This window comes from Brassica napus, chromosome C3 (assembly GCF_020379485.1).
Source record: "Brassica napus cultivar Da-Ae chromosome C3, Da-Ae, whole genome shotgun sequence".
Lineage (NCBI taxonomy): Eukaryota > Viridiplantae > Streptophyta > Magnoliopsida > Brassicales > Brassicaceae > Brassica > Brassica napus.
In genome coordinates, this window is record NC_063446.1 from 21,389,952 (window position 1) to 21,413,306 (window position 23,355).

Here is a 23,355-nt window from a genome sequence, read left to right on the forward strand (position 1 = left end):
TGTTGTAGTAATCCGCGTCTTGCACATGATAATGAGATTATTAATTTCGTTATTTTTAAGATACCAAAATATTAGTTATGTTTACTTTGGATATCAGTTCAGTTTTAGTTGATTTTTCGGGCTTTAATATCCTATTATATAACTACATTCTAAATCCATATTTTTTTTGTTCGATAAATGGTTGAGGTTTTTGGTGATAAACCAAAGACTATTAGTATTTGTTTGGTTTCATGTTATATGAATTTTAGAAAATCCTAATGTCAACTAATAGTTTCATATTTAATTTCTAAACGAATTCATAATAAAATCAAATTTAGATCATTGTTGAAAAAAACAAAAGAAAATTATAAAGATAAATCATTTCATTATAATTTAGTTAATAGTGAAATGAAGATTTAAAAATTAAAATATTCTATATTATATCTGAATTAGAATCCTCACTTGCGATGAATATTTTGTTATATAGGTACTCACTTCAAAGTGCATATGTATGTGTATGTAAAAAAAATTAAAAGTTTTTTCATAAATATATAAAGATACCGTTAATTAATATAAAGAAATGTTTGCTCAAAAAAAAGAAATGTTTGTTCAATATAACAAATGAAAGATAAAATTCTTAAAAAAAAATAACTAAAAATAAAATAGACTTAGTCATTACAAATTTTTTTTATATATAATGAAAATTAAATTGTATACATAATTAATAAAATTAACACATCTACAAATTGGGCCTGTTGAATTTTATTTTTATATTGTGTTATACATTGGCCCAATCAATTTTTAACATCCCCTATATATTAATTGAAAATCATTTAAAAAGTTATAACCTTAAGTTTGTACTAACTAAAAAAAGAGACTCTGCTTGGGTGTCATTTAATTAAAATATCAATTTAGCTTATGTGGCAGTTTAAAAATCAATTGAAAAAATGTTGGTCCAAATCAATTACTAGGGAACATTATATTAACCCAAAATATAAGAAACGTGTATTTTTCATTAAATAAAAGTTACGAAATTACCTAATATGATTAACATATATATGACAATTAATGACTATGAATAATAAATAATTGATAACATTTTTTGCATTCTTCTTCATTTTTGTTTAATTTTATATTATTAAAAAAAAATTAAACAATCACATTAACCATATAATAAAAAAATTAGATTTTTTTATATGTTATATTTTGAATTTTTTAAAATGACTTTAAATTAAAAATGAGGAAACCTTATATGTTACAGTTTTCTTATATGTTAGATTTTTTCTTATATGTTATATTTTGAATTTTTTAAAACGACTTTTAATTATAAAAATGTAAGTTTTCCTTAAGCATACGACTAAAAATATTAAAATGACATGTATCAATTTGATGGTTTATCTGAAACCTTTGAAAACCATATGAAAGATAAATGTCAAAATAATCTAACTGTGGAAACAATACTGGTCACTCTTTTTCAAGAACGTGTTCGGTGAAAAAAATAGGTTTTTGTGTCATAATTTGTTTAATGTCTAATCCGATCAACCCATGATATATTAATTATAGTTTAGTTCCACAATTTTTAATAAAAATTTTAATGAAAATTGATCCAGTCCATCAAAAAGAAATTATATAATAACAACAAAAATATTGTATATGTATAAATAAAATGATCAAATATATATAAAAAAATTGTCGATAATATATACAAATAAACTCACCCTGCGCAAGTCGCATGTCTTATCCTGGTTCATACATTACTTCACTCCATCATTTGTTTGGAGAAGAGGGTTACAAAATTCGATCTCATCAGACGATCCAATCGATTCCATCACCGATTGTTCTTCACTCGATCCGTTCGACTACATCACCGAAATTTCTCCCAAAAACCTTGATTGGATTGATTAGCTAAGAGAAGTTTCAGAAATCTCGACCATGCAGTCTTCACAAAAGGTTTCATCTCAATTAGTATTTCATTTTCATATATGTTTGTTTCTAGTATTATATAAGTTTACTTATAATTCATACTGTTTCGTTTTTATTTCAAAATTTTAACTTTTGCAATAATTTTCTGACTATCCTTTTTGCCTCTTGCTTTTCATGTACAAACAGCAAGTGGCGAGTTATAACGGAGCTTCGATTTCCTCTTTCAAAAAGACATCTAGAGTACAAATACTCTAAACTCGAAACAGAGATTTCGGAAAGGAAGGTCCTCGAAAGCTTAACCAGTAGCGGCCCTGGGCATAAGCATCAGAAGCATCCGATTCCGGCCCTTGATAATTAATAGAAAGTTCAGCATATTTATAAAATATCTCAGTAGGTTAGATGGTCAAGCTAGGTAGAAAATCCCCACAAGGTGACGGGTTCGACACCACCAGGCGGCCGATTTTTTATTTTTGGGCTTCCAGCCTTTGTTTTTGTAGAGCTTTTCAGGGCCGGGCCTGAGCTTAACCATTCGAAAAATATCAACAACAGTGTGTTAAGGTTAGTGTTCTCGACTCATATTTCTTTTTTACAATTTGATTCAGTAGTATCCAAATGTATAAATCTTGAATACGATCAGAAATAGTGGTTTTGTGTAGTTTAAACAATATGAAAACTAAATTTCATTACAAAAACGATGCATGTCTCATCCTTTCTAATACAAAGAATGATCTAAATAGAAATAGGTATTATAAAAACCAACTTTAAACTAAAAAATATGATAATATTTCATCAAGACTTCAGAAATTGGTGGTTGGAAATCCTGCATAAGAGAAGTTCAATTTATTAGGCAGAACCAACTTTTTTATATATACTATTCATATGAAATGCAATTTGAAAAACTTATTATGGTATGCTTACTGCAATTTGAAGAACTGAATCTCCTGGATGTCAGTATCAAATAGAATTTCAGAACCACCTTCTAAGTTTGAAAAGTTGATAAGAATCTTAGAAATGCCTTGTGAAAGAAATAAATCAAACTGATCCACCAGATCCTTTTTGACAGACGCGTTAATCTTAACACCCTAAAAAACCCAATAAAAACTGATGAATATTAGATAATGACATATAAAGCATACGTAAGTTTAGTAACATGAAGAGTAAAAGATGCATACGTTAGAGTTGATTACAACCATCTCAATATTTAGGCCACTAGTAGCAGAATACTGCTTCCACAAACATATGATCTACACTCTAATCTTCCACATATACTTGAATGGTTTCAAATCAGACACAGCAGTTATCACATCCATTATAGATGAATGAGGTAAGTTTGCTTAGGTTTTGCGTTTAGGTTATGACTAAAAAGAATGGGCGAAGTGAGTCTTATATAGGTGGGATAAACCTAATTTAAGTCACGATGTATTAAATGTCATATATTTGTACCTTGCTCATTACAATTCGATTTATATATTGCCATAAACCATAGATGTGAAATATAGGCAAATCCCCTATCATTAATCAACTTTGCCAATCACTCAATGTAGCAAAATATTGTCCAAACACACACACAGCTGTTCCTTTCGGTATTACAACCAACAATTTTCTATTTCGGTTTAATAGTCTTAACTATAATAATATAAATTTCGTCTTCGATAATAGATCATTTTCAGTCTCCTAAATACAAAGTCTTGCATGCATTAATAATCAGCCTCACATAACGAACTCCAAAATTTATAACATCAACAAAATTTTGCATGTAGGATCACAAGCTATGACTGAAACAAAAGTTGTGCCCTGTGTCGAGAAATTGATTTCTTAGCTGACAAAATCTTGCACGTAGGATCATAAGCTATAACATCGATGAAATCTCATCCCACATAGTTTTCGAGAACTTGATTTCTTATCTGCCTTTAGTTACTAATTAGCAGACCTTCTAAGTTTTTTTTCTAGGCAGTTGAGTGCTTCGCAACACTCCATATTTAGAAAGTGGTCTTTGAATCGCCTTGACATAGGTGATGCGATTCTGCCGTTAGAAGCTTTTCCTCAGTTTGAAGCTCTACTAACTTCCATTCGAAGACAACTTCAAAGATTCAAACTCTGGAGCATTGATTTCTTTCATAGTGAAGGGAATCGCTGCGTTAATGAGATCTCTCTCAGCGTTATTCGTGACCAACGTTATCAGTCTTATATAGTGTGTGCTGGTCCGTCGTAGTTGAACCAATTAATCCAAGAAGAAGCATTGTTAGTCGTGGACCAGACTAAACTCTTCGAAGCCTTTCAAAGTAGCAGACTCTCTTGAAGTGTCTTGAAGTGTAATGGCCTCTATTTTATTTTGTTTAGAGCACTCTTGTTTTGAGCACTTTATATTTGTTGCTGGTTTCTTTTTGTTTAGACTCTTTTTAAGACTCACTTTCTCTCATCTCTCGTTATTTTTGTCGATATTGAGATGTCTCCTTTACAATAATAAATTAATAAAGTCTTAAAAAAAATTAGTTCAATTTGCACAAGCGGATCTGTGACTTGGTATGAGCAAAATGAGCTTTCCATCATATCCATCGGCATGATCTAAATGATAAAACGTGGATGTGTTTAATTGGAAACAAAATAGGAAACATTATTGTGAAAGCTCTATAAGGCGACACATCAGCGTCCTTATTTTTAAAGTAAAGTGAGGCCGCCACATGTCCAATGTAACGGAAAAGCATTAAATGACAATGCTAATGGTTCACTTTTAATATATATATCGCAATGTGTTAGTTTTCAAAAAAAAAAACGCCATGTGTTGAGACGCTATAAAGGACGGAAACCATTCACCAACGTTTAGAAAGATATTTTTTTGTGATAATTAATTCACCAACTTTCCTCCCGTTGTATATTCATAATAAACCCACGTGCGTTTCTCAAAAGACAACGCTAAGAAAATGAAAAGTAACATGTGTTTGTTTAAATGTATATAAATTTTCAGTATAAATGGGTCACTCCATCACTTACTTTCTCACCAGGAAAGCAAAAAAACCCTTAAGCAAAGAAAACCAACTTGGTCTCCTAGAATAAAGAAAACTCCAACGATAATACTCTTATAAGTTTTGAATGCTTTCATTTGTTGTTACATATAAAAGAGCTAACTAAAAATTGAGTTAAATTAAAAGCTAATTTACATTTGTAAATGTATTTTTTGGATTTGCACCAAAGGAAAGAAGAATGGGTTCAGACAGTACTCCTCAACTTCCAGTCATCTATCTCTCGGACCAAACCCTAAAACCAGGAAGTGAGAAGTGGGTTGAAGTGAGGAGTGATGTCCGTAAAGCTCTTGAAGACTACGGCGCTTTCGAGGTGTCATATGATAGAGTGTCAGAGGAGCTTAAGGAATCGGTTTTGGAAACCATGAAAGAGCTTTTCCAGCTACCTGTTGAGGCCAAAAGAAGAAACGTGTCTCCCAAACCCTACACTGGATATATGACTCATAATGGTGTTTCCGAGAGTCTGGGGATCCAGGATGCCAATGTTTTGGAGAAAGTTAACGAATTTACTCAACTGCTACGCCCTGATTGTGAGGGTAACAAGAGTACCAGGTCCGTATTGTTATGTGAAAAAACCCCAATATTACTTCATAAAGTAAAAGGGAAAATTAATCTCTTAGATAACAAAAAAAAAGTTTGTAACAAAAAAACACCCATTGAGAACCTTAAACTAGCACTAACTAAGAGATAAAATAACTAAATTACTCCACACCCTAAACCCTTACTCTAATCAAATTTTCTAAATATTAAACCTTAAACTATAATCAACTAAACTCTAAACTGTAAATTCTAATCACTAAACCCAAACACAAATATAAAATAAAAAAAACTAAAACTTTTAATTAATGATATTTTGAAAAAATTCTCCCTTACTATTTTCTATCAAAAAGATGTTTTAGTGATATCTTTGGGTATTTCTGGAAAGTAAAATGTACATAAATTCTTGTTTGTATTATCGAATATATTGTTCCTAAGATTTCGTTAATTTCTTCTAGCTAGAGCATGTTATATATTTTTCCGCTCAAAATAGTATTATTTGTGTAATTCAGACAAGTGACAATTTTTTTTTTCTGTCTACATAGAAAACTTGATTTTTATATATTGTTCCGTAGAGAAAATGGCATGCATGCATAAAATGCTAGTTTTCAGATATGAAACCAATGACTTGATTTTTTTAATTTCTTAGTATACGTTCTTGCGTTTTTGTTTTGTAGTTTTCTTCTCTTGTATCTATTAAAATTGCTTAAAGAAATTTCTGTCTTGAAAACAGCGAAAGGATACATAAGTTTTCAGAGAAGTTAGCAGAATTGGATGTAATGGTGAGAAGAATGGTATTTGAGAGCTTTGGGATAGAGGATTACTTTGATGAGAACCTCAAGTCAATGAATTACCGTCTACGACTGATGAAGTATACAGCACCACGTGATGTTGATACTAATGTTGCGGCAGGTGCTAATGATGCTGGTGATGGTGCTAATACGAATAACAATGGTAATACTGGTGCGGATGCTGGTGCTGGCGATTCAGCCAGTACTGGTGACAATGACAAGGTTGTTGCTAGTGATGATGCTAATGCTGGTGCTGATACTAATGATATTGTTGTTGGTATTGCTAACGTTCATATTGATGATGATGCTAATGATGTTGCTAAAGCTAATGGCGACGTTGGTGCTGGTGTTGATGCTAATACTAATGATTGTGCTAGTGTTAAGTCTAACGCCGACGTTGATAATGTTAATGCTAATGCCAGTGTTGGTACGAATGGTGATGGTGATACTAATGCTAATGTTGGCGCTCATCTTGAGGAGAAGAAATTAGGCTTACCTTCTCATACTGATAAAAACCTTTTGACAGTACTTTATCAACATGAGATTGAAGGTTTGGAGGTGTTAACCAAAGATGAAAAGTGGATCAGATTGAAACCATCTCATAACTCTTTCGTTGTTATCGCTGGAGATTCTCTATATGTAAGGTAACTCCTTTTTAAATGGCATGCATGCATAAAATATTAACTCATCATATTAATCAAGATTTTATGACATACTTATATGGAATAATTTACCCTTTAATATTCTAAATTAATCAAGCCAAATCTTTTTTACTGTCATGTAGTATTATTTGAAAACTATTGAAATTCAGAGCCTATACATACAGATATTAATTGATATGCACATAGTTACAAAAGTAAATACACCTTATCGATTTTGATGTTATTTGCTTTCTAAACATTGATGATTGCCGACAAAAAAAAAAAAACATTGATGATTTGTGATCTGTCCAAAAGTTTTAACGTTTTGCTATAATTGTGCACGAACATTGAATCTAGCCTTCAAAAAAAAAATATAGATTATCTAAACTAACTGAATTACGGATAGAGAAAGTATTCTAGTAATGGAATGTAACTAAATTAGTGGAAGAAAAAAAAAAGAAAAATATTATTTAAATTCACGTTCACTCTTTCTCTACGAACTAATATTTTATGATTTCATACTTTTACGTGCTCATGTTTATTCTCATTCACAGGGGCCAGGAGACCAACCAAACATATAACAATTAAAACTATCTTCAACGTATCTCTATTTTTTTTTTAAAAATAGAAACAAATTTTTACTCTAATATATTTTTCTATAATAAAAAATGCTATATTTTCATACTTTAGAAATACTGTTTTTATCTCTATATTTAAAAATAAGAAATAGCATTTCCTTATTGTAGAGAAAATATAGCATCCATATACTAAAGATGAACGCATTTGAGTAAAAATTCATTGTTATTTTTTAAAAATTATATTATAAAAAATTCTCTTAAAACATTAACATCAAAAATTCCGCAGAATTTCTCAACATTAAAATAGTCAAAAGAATAAAAATAGAAAGAGAAAATGTGGGAAAGAAAGAAAAAATGTAAAAAAAAAAAAATTCTTTGAAAAAACTATGTAAAAACTATGAGAGACACATGTGATTTGTTTTATTTTATTTTATTTTTATTTTATTTTTAATTTATATATTTCTATATATATTTTTTTTAATTTATATATTTCTATATTTATTAATAAAAATAATTTAATTTACAGGTCTAATGATGATCAGACCTGGCCTCGACATCGTCGTGGTCGTGGTGGTACGGGGAGCCAGTCTCGGGATTCCAGCCATTTTCAGGATTCCTCTTCGCCTCACAACTCCTACCATACATCTCCCTCTGCTGCACCCGCTCCTGCTCCTCTCGCTCCCGCTGCTGCATCCGCTCCTGCTCCTCCGGGTCCTCCGAGAGTGATGAGTGTTGCGGAGTTGGTTTGACAGCCCAGTCGTGACCATCTTCCCTATCTCACTCCGTATTCACATGGATGGGGTCAAACATGGTAATTAAACATTTTTTTTTCCATTAAAATTTGATTCATTATTAATAATTTGTTCTTTTTATTAGGTTCAACCGATCCGGGAACGGGATCAACGCATGGATCAACCGTATGATGTACTCGGCCGTCGACAAGGGACATCCGACTTTCACTGACTTCCCTATCGACAAGCAGCATCGTGGTTTCGTCAGTTTGCGGTAAGTATTCTAATTTTTTACTTATATTTTTAATTTTTAATATAAATTTTCTACTAATTGTGTTTTGTTTTTCAGTAAGAATTCAACTAGAATTCCGATGAGACGCTCTTTATCTATCACCACTTCGTCCTTAAAGTTATGGACAACTATGAGAAGCAGATCCACGAGTGGAAGAAGAAGTGGGAAATCAACAAGGTTGTTTTTAATTTATTAAACAATTTTTTAATTTATTAAACAATTTTTTAATTTATTAAACTATTTTTTTAATTATTAAACTATTTTCTTTTTTTTTTATTAAAAGGTCCCAAAGTCGATAAACAACACGGTCTGGACGGAGTTGTGTGCGCATTGGGGTAAGGAAGAGACGAAAAACTTCTTCCACCAACTCCATCAACCGCAGGAGCGACCGTAAAGGGAATGGCGTCTTCAAGCATAACTTGGGTGGCTCAATCTATTGCATTTCTGGGGGATCGCACGATAAGTTCAGCCGCTTTTTCTTCAATTATTTGAGTTTTGAAATTTTATTTTTTGTGCATTTCTTCTAATTTCTAATGTTTGTTTAATTTATGTTTTTTTCAAGGCGGAAGAAAATGATGGCGAGCCGGTTGATGATCTCGCCCTAATGAAGAGGGCGTATACCAACAAGAAGACCGGTCAGATTGATGACGGTCTTGTGAGGGAAGTGGTCACCCTGGTCTAAACTCAGGTGCAAGATGAAGTGTCTCAGCTTCAAACTGAGGATGACGATTCGACGGCTTCGACCAACTTGTCCCGGTTTCGAATCAAAAAAATCTTTGAATCGGTAAGTTCTTTTTTTAAAGTTCAATTCATTTATTTCTTGATTTTTATTTTATCATCTTTTTATATTATTTAAATTTGACTATTTTCTATTTCAGTCGGTTCCAAAGAAGAAGGGACGTTTGGTCGGTTTGGGTCGTCGCACCCTGTCGGTTCCTCCTTCTTCTGCACCACCGCCCTTTGTTGATCCAGAAGTACTTACGGCTCAGTTGAAGGACAAGGATGATCGCATATCTTTGTTGGAGACCCAGATGGCGGCTCAACAGGCGGGCTATGAGGCACAGAAGAGGCTGAACCAACAAATGATGGAGATGATGCAGAGGATGTACCCGAACGAGGTGTTCCCGAACGTGCAAGACCCGTAGTTTTTTTTTTCAAAAACACGGAATGTTTTATTTTTATTTGTACAACTTTGAAATTATCTAATATGTTTTCAATTTTAATTTTAATTTTATATTTTCGAATTTAAATTTCAAAAATTTTACTTTTAAAAAAAAAAAAAATTTGAAATTCCGAGGAAATGAACCCTCGGAAATTTCCGACGAACATTTCTTCGTAATATACCGAGTGACTCCTTCCTCGGAATATACCGAGGGACTCATTCCTCGAAATTTTCCGAGGGCTCTGTTCCTCGGAAATTCCTAATGAAAATTTCGAGGAACATTTCGTCGGAACTTCCGAAGATTGGACCATCGGAAACTCCATCGAAATATCCCGAGGAAGTTCTCCTTCGGTATATTCCGAGGACCTTTCTGACGAACTGGTGGTCCTCGGAGTTTCCTCGGAAATTCATCTCCTCAGAATTCCGTCGGAAATTTCCGAGGAAAAATGAATTTCCGAGGAGTTATTTCCGAAGACTTGTTTCGTTGGTATACCGACGATTTTTTCCCTCGGTATATCGCTGTTTTCTTATAGTGATGTCTTTTCTGAAATTAATAAATAAATTTCTAGAATTAATTTCACAACAAAATTAAATGTGTAACTTATCTACTGCATATTTATGTAACATTTTTCTCTTTGCTGAACCCCCCTCCCCCCTCTCTTCAATATTATTCTTTTTCTTTTTTTGAACAACCTCATCTTCCTCACCACATATATATATATATATATATATATATATATATATCACATGCACCATTATAACTGTTTATCGAATTTGATGCAAAGAAACTATTTTATGTATTTATTTTTATTTCCTGGGGAGTCATTGTTAAATGTTTACATATTTTTGATAAATAATGTTTCTATTCTTGATAAAATATTATTTTTTGAACACACACAGTCTTTAAGAATATTCTCTATTATTAAAAACTAAATCAGTACAATTAAAACGAAATCCTTTTTTGATCTATCCCTACTCTTTCTTGAAATATTAATTTTTTGTCATTATGATTTTGTCTAAAAATTATTATCTCAACTATACTATTCAAATAGAAGTCCTGAATTATTGTATGTGTGATTTTTTCATTTGTACCTTTAAAAAAAAAATTCTATCCAAATTTACATAATTTAATTAAAATATCTTCCAATATATTTATCTTTTTATTTGAAATACAAATGAACATAAAAAAAAACAATCTAACAAAATATTTTGGGCATCTTTTTAAAATTTATTTCCAAAATTATTTAATTAAATTTTAATTCTCATAAAATATCATTAGAAATTAAAAAAAAATATTTTTGATTTATAAACAAAAATAAAATTCTCTAAAATATCTATAATTATTACATTGCTTCTAAAAAATAAAAACCAACTGAATAATAGTTTTGGAATCAAAATATATTTATAATGCTTAAAATCAAAGAATATCTAATAAAAGATCGTTTTACAGTTTTCATGAAAATATTTGCGGGAATTTTACTTTTACCTCATTTTTGTACCACTATTCATGCTTGCCTTCGTTAAAAAGATATTTTTATAAATATTTAAAGTTTGAGGTTTCATTAAAGGGATAAAAGATAATATTACTAGTATTCTATAGATATATAAATATAAATAATTATTTAATAAACATAATCATTTTTTGTATATTTGAAATTATACGTTTTTAAATTTAAACTTTTTATATTTTTTCTCGAAACTACTTTTCGATTTGTCAAAAAAATTATACTAAAGTTCGAAAATACTTTTTTATTTGCTTTTAAATTTTTCATTTTAAAATTTAAGTATTTTTTATTAATTAAAATATAACTAATTTCTGATAACAGTAGAAGTTATTAGTTATTTGATTACATCAAGTTAAATTTTGGAAATTGTAATTTAAATAGTGATTTGCTATAGTAACAACCTATTTTGGAAATTAAGATGTTTGTATACCTCTACTCAATTTACAAATTTATAAGTTTAATTACAGTGAATTTGCTAAAAGGTCATAGATATTTCTTTCAATCTTTAAAAATTTTCAAAAATCCAAATATTAAATCTTTACTTGTAAAACTTATTGTTGAAAACAAGAATAGTCTATTTTTAACCTATATATATAATTAAAAATGCTTATGATAAATTTTACAGACTTAGAAGGAAGGCCTCAGAGCGAACTGTATTAAATCAGCGAGTGAAACTTCTCATCCAAAAGCATCATCTAAACTCAATTTTTTTTCATGTATTTGATTGTTTGTTATCCTTCTTGCACAAGTAAACATAAAAGCTCAATTAAGACCCAATAACCTACATCCTCATCCATATTATCTTCAATCAGATTTGAACTCATACAAGTAAGAGTATATTAGTTTGTCCATCCAATGGACCGTCCGACAGAAATGAGAATTGATTTTCGTTTATGTTAAAAACGAGTATCATCCCGATGATTCATACATATGGGTTTTAAAATTTTAGCCTAAAATAAATCCATCCAATAATGGTGCATATGGATGGATGAAGATGAACATGTCTAGAATCATAAATGATTAATCTATCGTTATCCAAAAAAACATTTAATCTAAGTCTTAGACAATAAATAGTTACAACTCAGATTTTCCCCAAAATTGCAAAATTGTATTTTTTTCTGAAAACACTTAAAGGAGAAACAAACAATCACAAATAATATTTAGATTAATCGTATGCTTGTGCTACTGACAAGAAGTTGAATATATTAGTAGTATTTGTAGGTTGATATTTTAAATGTAATGTGATGGTAATGGTATTCTGTAATGAGCATACGCCATCTCAAATTGAGATTGGTACAATTGTTATATACACTTATTAGTACATAACTTGCAGCAACAGAGTTGTGAGGGTTTCAACGTCTGTCGTCAACGTCGCACCATCTGACCCGAATGCTTTACTTCAATCCTTTAAGTTGCAGGAGACAATGAATATTGAGGTCAACAAAACAACATCTCTCTAATCCGATAATGCTCCTCAAGCTTCACCCAAATTTGTTCCTTCTTTGGGTTCATGGGCAAAACCACTCTTCTTCAAACCTCCTGTCACTCCTTCTGAATCGAGTACTCCTCGAGACTATGATCCTGCTGCGTTTGTGAGAAATCAACTCTCTGGCCATCGCTAAATGATGAGATTTTAAACAAGCAACCTAAGAGCAAGCACCCGACTCGCACTCTTCAGCCTCTGATTGATAAACTTCCTCTTCCAGAATTAATTAAAAGCTGATGGAAGTCTCCGATTCTGATGGGCTGCAAGGTTAGGTTCGCAATCACGGAATCTCTGCCGGGCAGCTACTCTGACTTACATACTTGATGGTACACCTGAGGTATATGTCTCCTCTAAAGTGCTTTGACTTGGCCCTGAGAATAAGGATGAATATACCGTAGGAAAATTCCATAAATGTTCTCTACCTCCATGTGGTCTTGTGCATGTTGTGGTTAATAGAATTTGGGGAAGAAGCTGTAAAATTGCTTGCAAGAAGCTTGGTGATTCTTCATTTATGTTTCATATCCTTCACCAACCTACTCATCAATGGGTTATTCAGCGAGGAATATGGCATATTGATGATTGTTTACTCTTTGTATTGTCGTGGACTCCGAAAGGATCTTTCAAAGTTCATGAAATCTATACGCTTCTGGTTTGGGTCAATTAGAAGAATATTCATGATTGTTTCTACTCAAAATTAGGAATCAGTCGCGTTGCCTCAGGTCCTGGAGAACCTATACTAACGCATAAGCTTCGACTTCATCCTACCAATATGGGAGAAGCAAAGGTGTTAGTTGAGAAGGAACTGGATAGATATTTTTCAAAGCTTATTGCTCTTGATGATAAACATGGTAGCATATTCCTTGTTAATGTTGAATACACGTGGATTCCATCTACGTGTGAGAGATGTGGTAACCTAGGCCACAAAGCGAAGAGATGTCTCCTATCTTCTAAGCCTTTGCAGGATACAACCTTGCACAAAAGATACCAGTGATGTGATCCCTGTTGTGGATATTGATCTTATCCTACAACAAAGTGATAATGCTGCCTCATCACCACTGGCTCTCCTTCAAAAAGAACAAAAAGCTCATGAACCTCTTGCTTTCTCCTTTAGAAGCTGCTTGCAACCTGTTTCGGAGGCTGTTCCCGAGCTTCCTTCGACTCTTTCAAATGCTTCTATGGATTGCCAGGGGACACCAGTAACAATGTTCACATCTATCTCTTCTTCATCTCATGTCCAAAAGAAGAATCAAGCTGCATCGCCTAATTCATTGAACACTTTACCCATATTAGTAGATTCTCATTCTACTCCCACTATAACACCAGCTATGGAGTTTTCTCCATCAAACATTATCTACAATGAGGTCCAAGGATCGTTAGTTGTTGATCTCTTAATCACATCACCTAAAATTAGTGGATTTGAGAGTCCATCTCGATTCACACTGCTATGAGTTGTGGATGAAATTGAGACAAAGCTTAGTAACTCTCTTAGTTTGATAAGGGGCGGGAGAGAAGCAAAACTTTCTATCAAATACCAAGACATTGAGTGGAAGACGGTTCGAGAAAGAGGAAAATATAGCCGACGTGGTCGTGGTTCTTATCGCTAGATATCTCTTTTATTGCTTTGTTGGTTCTTCTAATACCTATCTTTGTTGCTTCATAGATTTATTTTTCATTGTTTCATGCTAACTTTTTTAAACTATAAGACTTTTTGTTTTATCTCGTAATAGTTTATGTTTTAATTCAAAAGCTTTGAGTCAAAAATAAAAATTCAAAGCCTTAATCATGTTTTTTTTTAATCAAAGCCTTAATCATGTATATACACTTATTAATACATGATGATTTGGAATGACCACGACATTTGTTGTGTAACAAAGTCAAACGTGGCAACACAGCTTTGAACGCTTCAACCACACACACACGTCAGCGAAAAAAACATATCCAACGGCAAAAGAGAAAAGCTTTTTGCGTACTGTTACGAGTTGTCTCCTTCGTAATCATCTAAAGATCTGACCTTACCTTGTTTCTGTTCAAAAGTTCTCAACTCTGAGTGATTCTGTCTCTGGGTTCTTTCGATACTGCAACAATTACGGTCCTGATGCTATAAAAGACGACTACTTTGATTGATTTTGAACTAGGGTTTTGCTCTCTATCTCTATCTCCAGTAGATTGATTGTTAAATTGATGATTGTTAGTATCGTAATCAGTAATCACTAATTGTTTTATTTGATTTATTTTTGGTTTTTTTTGGCATCTTTTGATTTAGTTCTTAACAAGAGTGTTTCGCCCACTGTCTGAATGTCCATGGTGGTTACCTGCTGTAATGTTTTTTGGACCAAGTGAGTTTGATGTTGATGACATGGGTTATGCAATGAGTAGACTTGAGACTGAACCCGATGCTGGAAAAGACTTTTCTGGAGTTGGTAGTAGTAGTAGTAGTGGTAGTCACATATCAAGTGAGCATTTAGACCATGATGAGATCAACCAGATCACTAAGTTGAAGTCTAGTCCTCACCAACGGTATAGCCGTGTAGTCCCTGGGAGACATGAGCTACCTGTTTCCACTGTGAGGATGATAGCTGGTCGAGAAAGTAACTTCTCTGGAAGAGGAGGGAGATTCTCCGCAGCTGATTGTTGCCATATGCTTAGCAGATATTTGCCTGTTAAGGGTCCTTGGCTTGTAGATCAAATGAACAGCCGAGCTTATGTCTCTCAGTTTTCAACTGATGGATCTCTCTTCATTGCTGGGTTTCAGGTAATTTCTTCATCTCTAGGCTTGTGTCTTCATGCTTTTGCATTGACTTTGGTTTAAATGTTGCTTTCAGGGAAGCCATATCCGGATTTATAATGTTGAGAAGGGTTGGAAAGTTCAAAAGGATATTCTTGCAAAAAGCTTGCGTTGGACTGTTACTGATACTTCTCTGTCCCCTGATCAGCGAAACCTGGTAAGATTGTTGTATCTTAAACTACTGTGTTCATGTTTGATTAGGACAGTTTCAAATATAATTTTAAAGTGCTATTTTTTTTGCCTCATTTTTGATATTGGCAGGTGTATGCAAGCATGTCACCTATGGTTCACATCGTCGATGTTGGGTCTGGTACAACCGAGTCTCATGCAAATGTTACGGTATGGACCCATAATATTAGAATGAGATGTGATCTCTGCTTCTTAATTAATTTGAGGTCCTTGTCTCTTGCAGGAGATACATGATGGTTTAGACTTCTCTTCTGATGAAGATGGAGGGTACTCTTTTGGAATATTCTCTGTTAAATTTTCAACAGATGGACGAGAACTTGTTGCTGGGAGCAGTGATGAATCTATTTATGTTTATGATCTTGAAGCTAATAAAGTTTCACTCCGGACTGTTGCACACACGGTAAAAACCATTTCTTGTTTGGTTTTGTAGCTCTACATTCATGCTTCTATTTGAATACTGATAGCATATACTCCTCCATTGCTGCAGTCTGATGTAAATACTGTGTGTTTCGCCGATGAAAGTGGAAACCTGATTTTATCTGGAGGTGATGATAACCTCTGCAAGGTAAAATTTTCTGCAGAAAGTATGATACTTGCTCATTTCAAATTATATGATGTTTTGGATGAAGGTACAAGAATTAAAACATACATTTTCCTAAAAAGTATCATTAAATATATAAACCAAAACTAATTCAACCAATCATAAAAAAATTATAAAACATCTTTGTTCACACAATTTCAATAAAACTGAAATTAATAATAAAATATCGAAACACCATGCTTTTTGAAACATCAAAAACGTTCCAAAACATCATTTATTTTGTGTTTATTAGCAAAGTTGTAACAGTATCTTGTTCAAATAGGTGTGGGATAGGCGTTGTTTCATTGGGAGAGATAAGGCAGCTGGTGTTCTAGTAGGACACCTCGAAGGTGTTACATTTATCGATAGCCGTGGAGATGGTCGCTATTTCATATCTAATGGCAAAGACCAGACCATCAAGTTATGGGATATTAGAAAAATGTCCTCAACCCCACCTGCAAAGTAACAACAATCTTCTACATTATTTTGGTTGCATCTTGTTCATTATTAGAATGGAAGTTGTATTTTTCTATTTTCTTAAACAGGCATGACGTTATCAGAAACTATGAATGGGATTATAGATGGATGGATTACCCTCCAGAGGCAAGAGATCTAAAGCACCCTTTTGATCAGTCAGTGGCCACGTATAAAGGCCACTCAGTGTTGCGTACTCTGATCCGTTGCTACTTCTCTCCATCACATAGGTCAGTCTTCTCAAGTTTCCTAATGTTGCAAGCTTGACATAGAACAACTTTCTTTACACATGTCTGATTCTTTCTTTTTCCAGTACTGGCCAAAAGTACATATACACAGGATCCAACGACAGTTCTGTCTACATATACGACTTGGTAATGGCTTTATCCTCCTCATTAACACATTCAAGAAACACAATCACATAAAAATGTAGCATTTTATCCTTTTTGACCAATCTTGGAATCAATTGATCTGTTCTTAGGTAAGTGGTGATAAAGTGGCAGTGCTAAAGCACCATAGTTCACCTGTAAGAGACTGTAACTGGCATCCAAATTACCCTACGCTTATAAGCTCGTCATGGGACGGAGATCTTGTTAAATGGGAATTCCCGGGGAGGGGTGAGGCGCCAATCATGAGCAAGAAGAGGGTTCGGAGGAGACATTTATACTACTGAGCAACTACATTTACACATACTCATATATGGGTCTATGTAAGTTAATACTGTAAAATGTAGAGAATAAGATGATTGACGGTATAAACACAAGTGAGAATCATCAAATAAGGCTTTCAAAGTAAAAAGGCTATGGTGTATGTTGTTTAAAAAAAGTACCTTTCTTTTCTCAACCATTTTTAAGAAGTTTTGTTATAATGATATGCAATGCAGTACTAATTTATTGTAAGTTTTGTCATGGATTGGTTTTCAGCTATTACTTCAAAGATTCAAAATAAATTATTTTGGGGTGGTCTTTTTAAAAATCATTGTCTGTTTTCTTTTATTTAAAATTTCATAAAATGTAATTTTGATGTTATATTTTTTAAAATTACCACTATCCTACCATAATAATATTTTAGGATTTTTAATGAAATAACCATTAAGTTATCCTACCACTATATTTTGCTACCGCTCTGTGTGGGAGGAAAACTTTAGTCTCTCAAATTTCACTAGTACCAAAAAAGAAGTAACTCTTTTAAAACCCCCTAGGTAATCTCTATTTAAGTATCTTATTAAAACTCAAGTACAAAATTAGAGTGTTTGGAGACTTGAATAAGACTATTAAAAAAAATTGGAGTATTTGGAAACATGAATTGTAGTCTTTTAAAAAATTAATTTTGTTTGAAAACAAGGATAGTAGTATTAAGAAAAAAAACAATGGGCTTATGTTATTAAGAAAAATTAAAAGTCCATCATATTATAAGAAACTATCTATCTGGCTCAGATTTAAAATATACGAAAACGGATCAATCTAATTGCCTAAAACTTTTTCTTTTCTAAACTAACCATAAAACAAAATTTAAAATTTATAAACATATTTCAAATCAAAATAATAATTTAAATTTGATTTATATCAAAAATTGATTAAAAAATAATACATAAATTCAAAAATGGATTTTTACTAAACTATTTTTCAATAACCATTATAAAAAAATGTTGTCAGTATATATAATAAAAATACAATACAAAGCCCAATTTGAAATACCAACTCAAATTATGGTTTTTATATTTCATATTAAGTTTTAATAAGATAGATAAATGTAATTATTTATATGATGGTACGTATAAAATACTATTAATTATATGATTACTTATATGATGGTACGTATAAAATACGATTAATTATATGATGACAGTATACGATATATAATAATGAATAGGGATGGGATTTCGGGCACCAATACGGGTTTGGTTCTGATCGGTTTGTGTTAAGGGTTTTCAGGGTCAAAGATTTAAGCCCTGTTAGGATGTTTATAAATTTTGGTTTGAGTTTGATACGGATCTTTGCGGGTTTGATTCGCATTTGGATAACCCATTTAAATTATTTTTAAAGTTTTAAATCATTATCTATTTTAAATTTCTCAAAATCTATAAATAAAATAATATATTACCTATAAATTTGAATAACATATGTCAGAATACCTAAGCTTAACATATCAATTGGCTTGATTTAAAATTTTGGATACGAAATCAATAATTATTTTAAGTATTTTTGGTGATTTGAGTATACTTTAACTATTGCAGATATTTACTTTTTACTATATATATATATATATTCAAGTCTTTAAACCAATTTAAAAGTATCATTCTTAATGTTTTATATACGTTAAATCTAAAAATAATTAATATATATATAAGTATATAAATCTATTTTTAGATAAATTCGGGTACCCGAATACTTTGGTTCGGATCAGATTTGGTTTTCTAAATAACAAAATTTCGAATAATTTGAATATTTAATCAATTTATGTTCGGGTTTGGTACTATATTTTCAGATTGGTATCGATTCTGTTCCTTGGATTCATTTTGTAAAACCCTAATAATTACATGAAAAACAAATATCAACATATTTTTCAAAATATACACCCGCGCGCCTGCTAACATTAAAGTTGAAGTTGAAGTACACATTGGGATTGTTTGGTAATATGAATAGTAGCTAAAAATAGTACTATTTAGAAACATTGATAGCACTAAGTTAGAAAAAAAAATGGGCTTATGCTACTAAAAAAATTGGAAGTCCATTATATTAAAAAGTAATGGGTCTATGTTACTTGATATATATATTCAAATCAAAATAATAATTTAAAATTAATTTATATAAAAAATTCATTCAAAATATATATATATATATATATATTCAAAATTTGATTTTTACTAACATATTTTCCAATAACTATTATAAAAATGTTTTCAATATATATAATAAAAATACAATACAAAGTTCAACTTCAAACACCAACTTAAATTATAGTTTTTATATTTCACATTAAATTTTAAAATATAATATATGTGATTATTTATATGATTGTACGTATAAAATATTATTAATTATAAGAAAACTTATTTGATGGTACGTATAAAATACAATTAATTATATGATAACACATATTTTGTAACCTATGATGACACATATAGGATATATAATAGTGATTAGGGGTGGGCGTTCGGGTTCGTTTTCGGGTCTTTTTGGGATTTCGTATTCAGTTCAGATCTTTGAGGATTTGGTTCGGATTTGGATAACCAATTTAAATAAGTTTGGTTTAAATATTTGGATAGATAATTAATAATTATTTAAGTATTTTTTGAGTTTTTAGTATTTTTTAACTATTTAAGATATTTACATTTAACTATTTGTATATATTTTCGAGCATTTATGTGAACTTAAAAGTATCATATATATTCTGGATGTTTTTATATATATTAAATCTAAAAATAATTAATATATATAAGTATATAAATCTATTTTGGATACCCAAAATATTTCGGTTCGGATCGGATTAGGTTCCAGTTCTTCAAATACCAAAATTTTGAATAATTCGGATATTTAATCAATTCCGGTTCAGATTTAGTACTACTTATTCAGATTGTGATCGGTTTGATTCTTCGAATTCGAGTTTTTTGCCCAACTCTAAATAGTGACATAAAAAAAAATAGCATTATATTTTTTAAAAAAATACACCCGCACGAGCGTGCGGATCAAAATCTAGTATATATTATGTTTCCAAACCAATGCTTACCACTTTTATCATGATTCTTGACTTATATTCTTTTGTTTTCTTTGTTTTTAAACATGAATCCGGTCTAAATAAATGTTTGTTCTTTGATAACTACGCTATTGTTTAAAGTTTTAGGATCGAAACTAACTCTCTTTTTTTTTTTTTGCAAAATTGAATGTTCTAAAATGATAACTTTTGCCTATTCGATGGTTTAAAATGAGTTTTTTAGTGTGGATAAAGCTTACGTGGTTGTAGACTTGTGGTTGTTAGATTCTAAGACTAGTTACAATAGGCTTATTGAATATTAAATTCAATAGCTGAATTAAAGATTTAACAATTGAAACATTACAATAAGCATGTTGAAAAGATTTAGCATGTTAAATAAGAAGGATGTAGAGAGACCGACAAGCATCACATTCTAGAGTTTTTTAAATATTTTTATATGTTTCTAATTATTTAAATTCAATTACTTATTATAAATTAAATAATTTTATTTTTATATGAATTTTTTATTTTTATTCTCTATAAATTGATACTAGATTTATTAAATTTGGATATATCAAAAAATAATCAACTAGTAAAATAATATGTTGAATTTAATTCAACAAATTATTGTAGTGTGGAAAATTTAAAGTGTGTTAAATTATAAAGTAAAAAACGATGTTCGGAAATGGGGTTGGACACAGATCGGATATCATAATTATTGGAGGTATTTATGAACCTATATGTTTTGTCCGAATAATCAGTTATCCGATTCGATATGTAGCTATCCGGATATTTAATGTCCAAATATTTAGATTTTTAACCGGATATCTGATTTTATTCATATAAATATAATAATAATAATATAAAATAATAATATTTTATTACAAAATAAAAAGTTATTTACTTTTTAAAAGTTATAATAACTAATATAGTACTTTAATAAATAAAAATATTGCAAAACTTATATAAAATATAATATTTATATATGTTAAATATATAATTATTTACATATATGTATATATATGCATATAACGGATCTCCGATCCGTTCCGAAAAATATTAGTATATGTAGTTTGCTTTGTTTCTTACATATATTACATATTAGTATTTGCTTTGATTTGTAAAACTACGGATATTTTGGAATTTTTGTTTGAATAATGAATCATATCAAAATTTACGAATATTTTGTCCACCTATATTTGGAAGTGTTAAAAGGTGAAAAAAAGTTAGTTGGATCTCAAAGTACGTCGACAAAAACCAAAGTTGTTGGATCTCGAATAGTCTCAATAGTCTGAATGCAATTCTAAACATGTGCAAGCGATGTCCGCGACATGTCAGCTACTTGTGTTTTATATATTGTCTCCAAGCTAATTTCTTTTTCGCAATAAAACACACATATGAGTTCGACCGGAGATCATTCTGGAAACAAAAGGAACAAATATGAATGGTGACCAAAGAATGATGAGGAATAATGCATTTCCTAACGTTCCTATAAAAAATCACTATTCACAAGGAATAATAATTCTCTTTCATTCCATTTTTTTGTAGAGAATTAAAGAACAAAATCATTCCTCTTTAAATTTGAGAAATAATAACTATTCCTTTCCATTCCTGCTATTTTATTTCTATATATTCTTTTTCTATTCATTCCTCTTGTTTCCCGAATAGACCAGTCAGACCCATAGAAAACGAACGTAAAAGAATAAAATTGCAAGAATGAAAAAGAATGATTGTTCTTTCTTAAATTTAACAAGGAATACTTTTGTTCTTTATTTTTTTACAAAAAAAAAGAATGGTAGGAAATGAAAAAAAAAATTATTCCTTGTGAATGTTGATATTCTTCACCGTTCTCTGATCACCATAAACCTATTAATGAAATTTGGCCAATTTTATGTACGTTTCTGGACTTGTCATACATTTTTACGATAAACCCCAAATCATGTAATGTGCTTTGATCGCCGTAAACCTAATTAGATTTTATAGAATTTCTCTTAATTTCTCAAAATTTTATTTTATTTTTATTTTTTATATTCTTAAATACCTTTTTTGTTTTGTTTTGAATAGTAACTATATGAATGAAAAAGACATTAAGTTCTTTATCATTTCTAAGAAATAATACAATTTGTTAGGAATAGTTTTCCACTTTTGTGTAGAACATTATAAAAAAAATTATTTCTTACTAAATTTGTAAAAACAATCATTTATCTTCATACTTTTTGAACATAATTTTAATCATTTTTCTTCATACTTATTATTTTATTTGTATTCATTATTTCATACCTATGGATACCAGCTATAAAGCCTTTGTTCATTCTATTAGAATTTTGGGAAGCCAGTTAGGTGAAAAACACAATCGTTCAGAAAATATTATCTTTTATCTTTTTTTTTTTGTAACACATTGCACCATCCATTTCACTTTCATTGGGAAATACGTGACGTGGACCAGCATTTTTCTCTCTCTTTGATATAGACTAGATTTTGATCCGCGTTTTAAAGCACGAAATTATTACGTTGTGAAAAACCAAAAAAAAAATATCTACGTCACTTAGTCACAAATGTTAAAATAGATACATTTTTTTTATCATGAGTTAAAATAGATAAATCTCTCATATTTACACTCTTCTCATTTTTGACCGATTCTTTTTAAATTTCAAACCCGTTTAGATCCGTTTTTAATAGGATTAAGCATTTAGTTCTGTGTAAAAATATTTTTTACTGAAAACTTAAGTAGAAAAATGTCTAGGGGTGGGCGTTCGGGTACCCGAAAACCCGAATAGATCCGAACCGAACCCGAACGCCCACTCCTATCTCACAACATAAAATATTATGCGGTAACCGATACCTTTTGAACCGCAGAATATTTTATGTTTTGAGATAGGGGTGGACGTTCGGGTACCCATTCGGATTCGGTTCGGATCTATTCGGGTTTCGGGTTTTCAGAGTCAAAGATTTCAGCCTCATTCGGATATTTCTAAATTACGGTTCAGGT

General features: G+C 31.0%; 2 protein-coding genes and 1 long non-coding RNA gene across 3 annotated transcripts; all 3 read left to right on the plus strand.

Annotated features, from left to right (window-relative positions):
* Nucleotides 1–4,602: 4,602 nt before the first annotated feature.
* On the plus strand, nt 4,603–8,284 carry LOC106443023 (probable 2-oxoglutarate-dependent dioxygenase AOP1). The gene is made up of 5 exons (XM_048749461.1): nt 4,603–4,970; nt 5,095–5,474; nt 6,193–6,894; nt 7,996–8,122; nt 8,222–8,284. Exons 2-5 carry the CDS (start codon nt 5,104–5,106, stop codon nt 8,282–8,284), a joined length of 1,263 nt encoding a protein of 420 aa, XP_048605418.1. The 5' UTR covers nt 4,603–4,970; nt 5,095–5,103.
* A 294-nt stretch (nt 8,285–8,578) lies between these two features.
* LOC125583681 lies at nt 8,579–9,154 on the plus strand. Its single transcript, XR_007320720.1, has 3 exons — nt 8,579–8,669; nt 8,776–8,955; nt 9,055–9,154. It is a non-coding gene; the product is annotated as an uncharacterized LOC125583681 (long non-coding RNA).
* A 5,388-nt stretch (nt 9,155–14,542) lies between these two features.
* Nucleotides 14,543–17,544, plus strand: LOC106421377 (LEC14B protein-like). Its single transcript, XM_013862224.3, has 10 exons — nt 14,543–14,781; nt 14,909–15,397; nt 15,468–15,587; nt 15,692–15,769; nt 15,843–16,019; nt 16,107–16,184; nt 16,483–16,661; nt 16,745–16,903; nt 16,987–17,047; nt 17,155–17,544. The coding sequence occupies exons 2-10, from the start codon at nt 14,966–14,968 to the stop codon at nt 17,344–17,346; spliced, it is 1,476 nt and encodes a 491-aa protein (XP_013717678.2). The 5' UTR covers nt 14,543–14,781; nt 14,909–14,965; the 3' UTR covers nt 17,347–17,544.
* The last annotated feature ends 5,811 nt before the right edge of the window (nt 17,545–23,355 follow it).

Excerpts from the sequence above, each read along its gene's own strand:
- LOC106421377 (XM_013862224.3), top strand. The coding sequence starts at position 14,966 with ATGTTTTTTGGACCAAGTGAGTTTGATGTTGATGACATGGGTTATGCA. Across the intron at positions 16,904-16,986 it reads TACTTCTCTCCATCACATAG|TACTGGCCAAAAGTACATAT; the intron begins GTCAGTCTTCTC and ends TTCTTTTTCCAG. Across the intron at positions 17,048-17,154 it reads CTGTCTACATATACGACTTG|GTAAGTGGTGATAAAGTGGC; the intron begins GTAATGGCTTTA and ends ATCTGTTCTTAG.
- LOC106443023 (XM_048749461.1), top strand. The coding sequence starts at position 5,104 with ATGGGTTCAGACAGTACTCCTCAACTTCCAGTCATCTATCTCTCGGAC. Across the intron at positions 6,895-7,995 it reads GGAGATTCTCTATATGTAAG|GTCTAATGATGATCAGACCT; the intron begins GTAACTCCTTTT and ends TTTAATTTACAG. Across the intron at positions 8,123-8,221 it reads CCTACCATACATCTCCCTCT|CCCAGTCGTGACCATCTTCC; the intron begins GCTGCACCCGCT and ends TTGGTTTGACAG.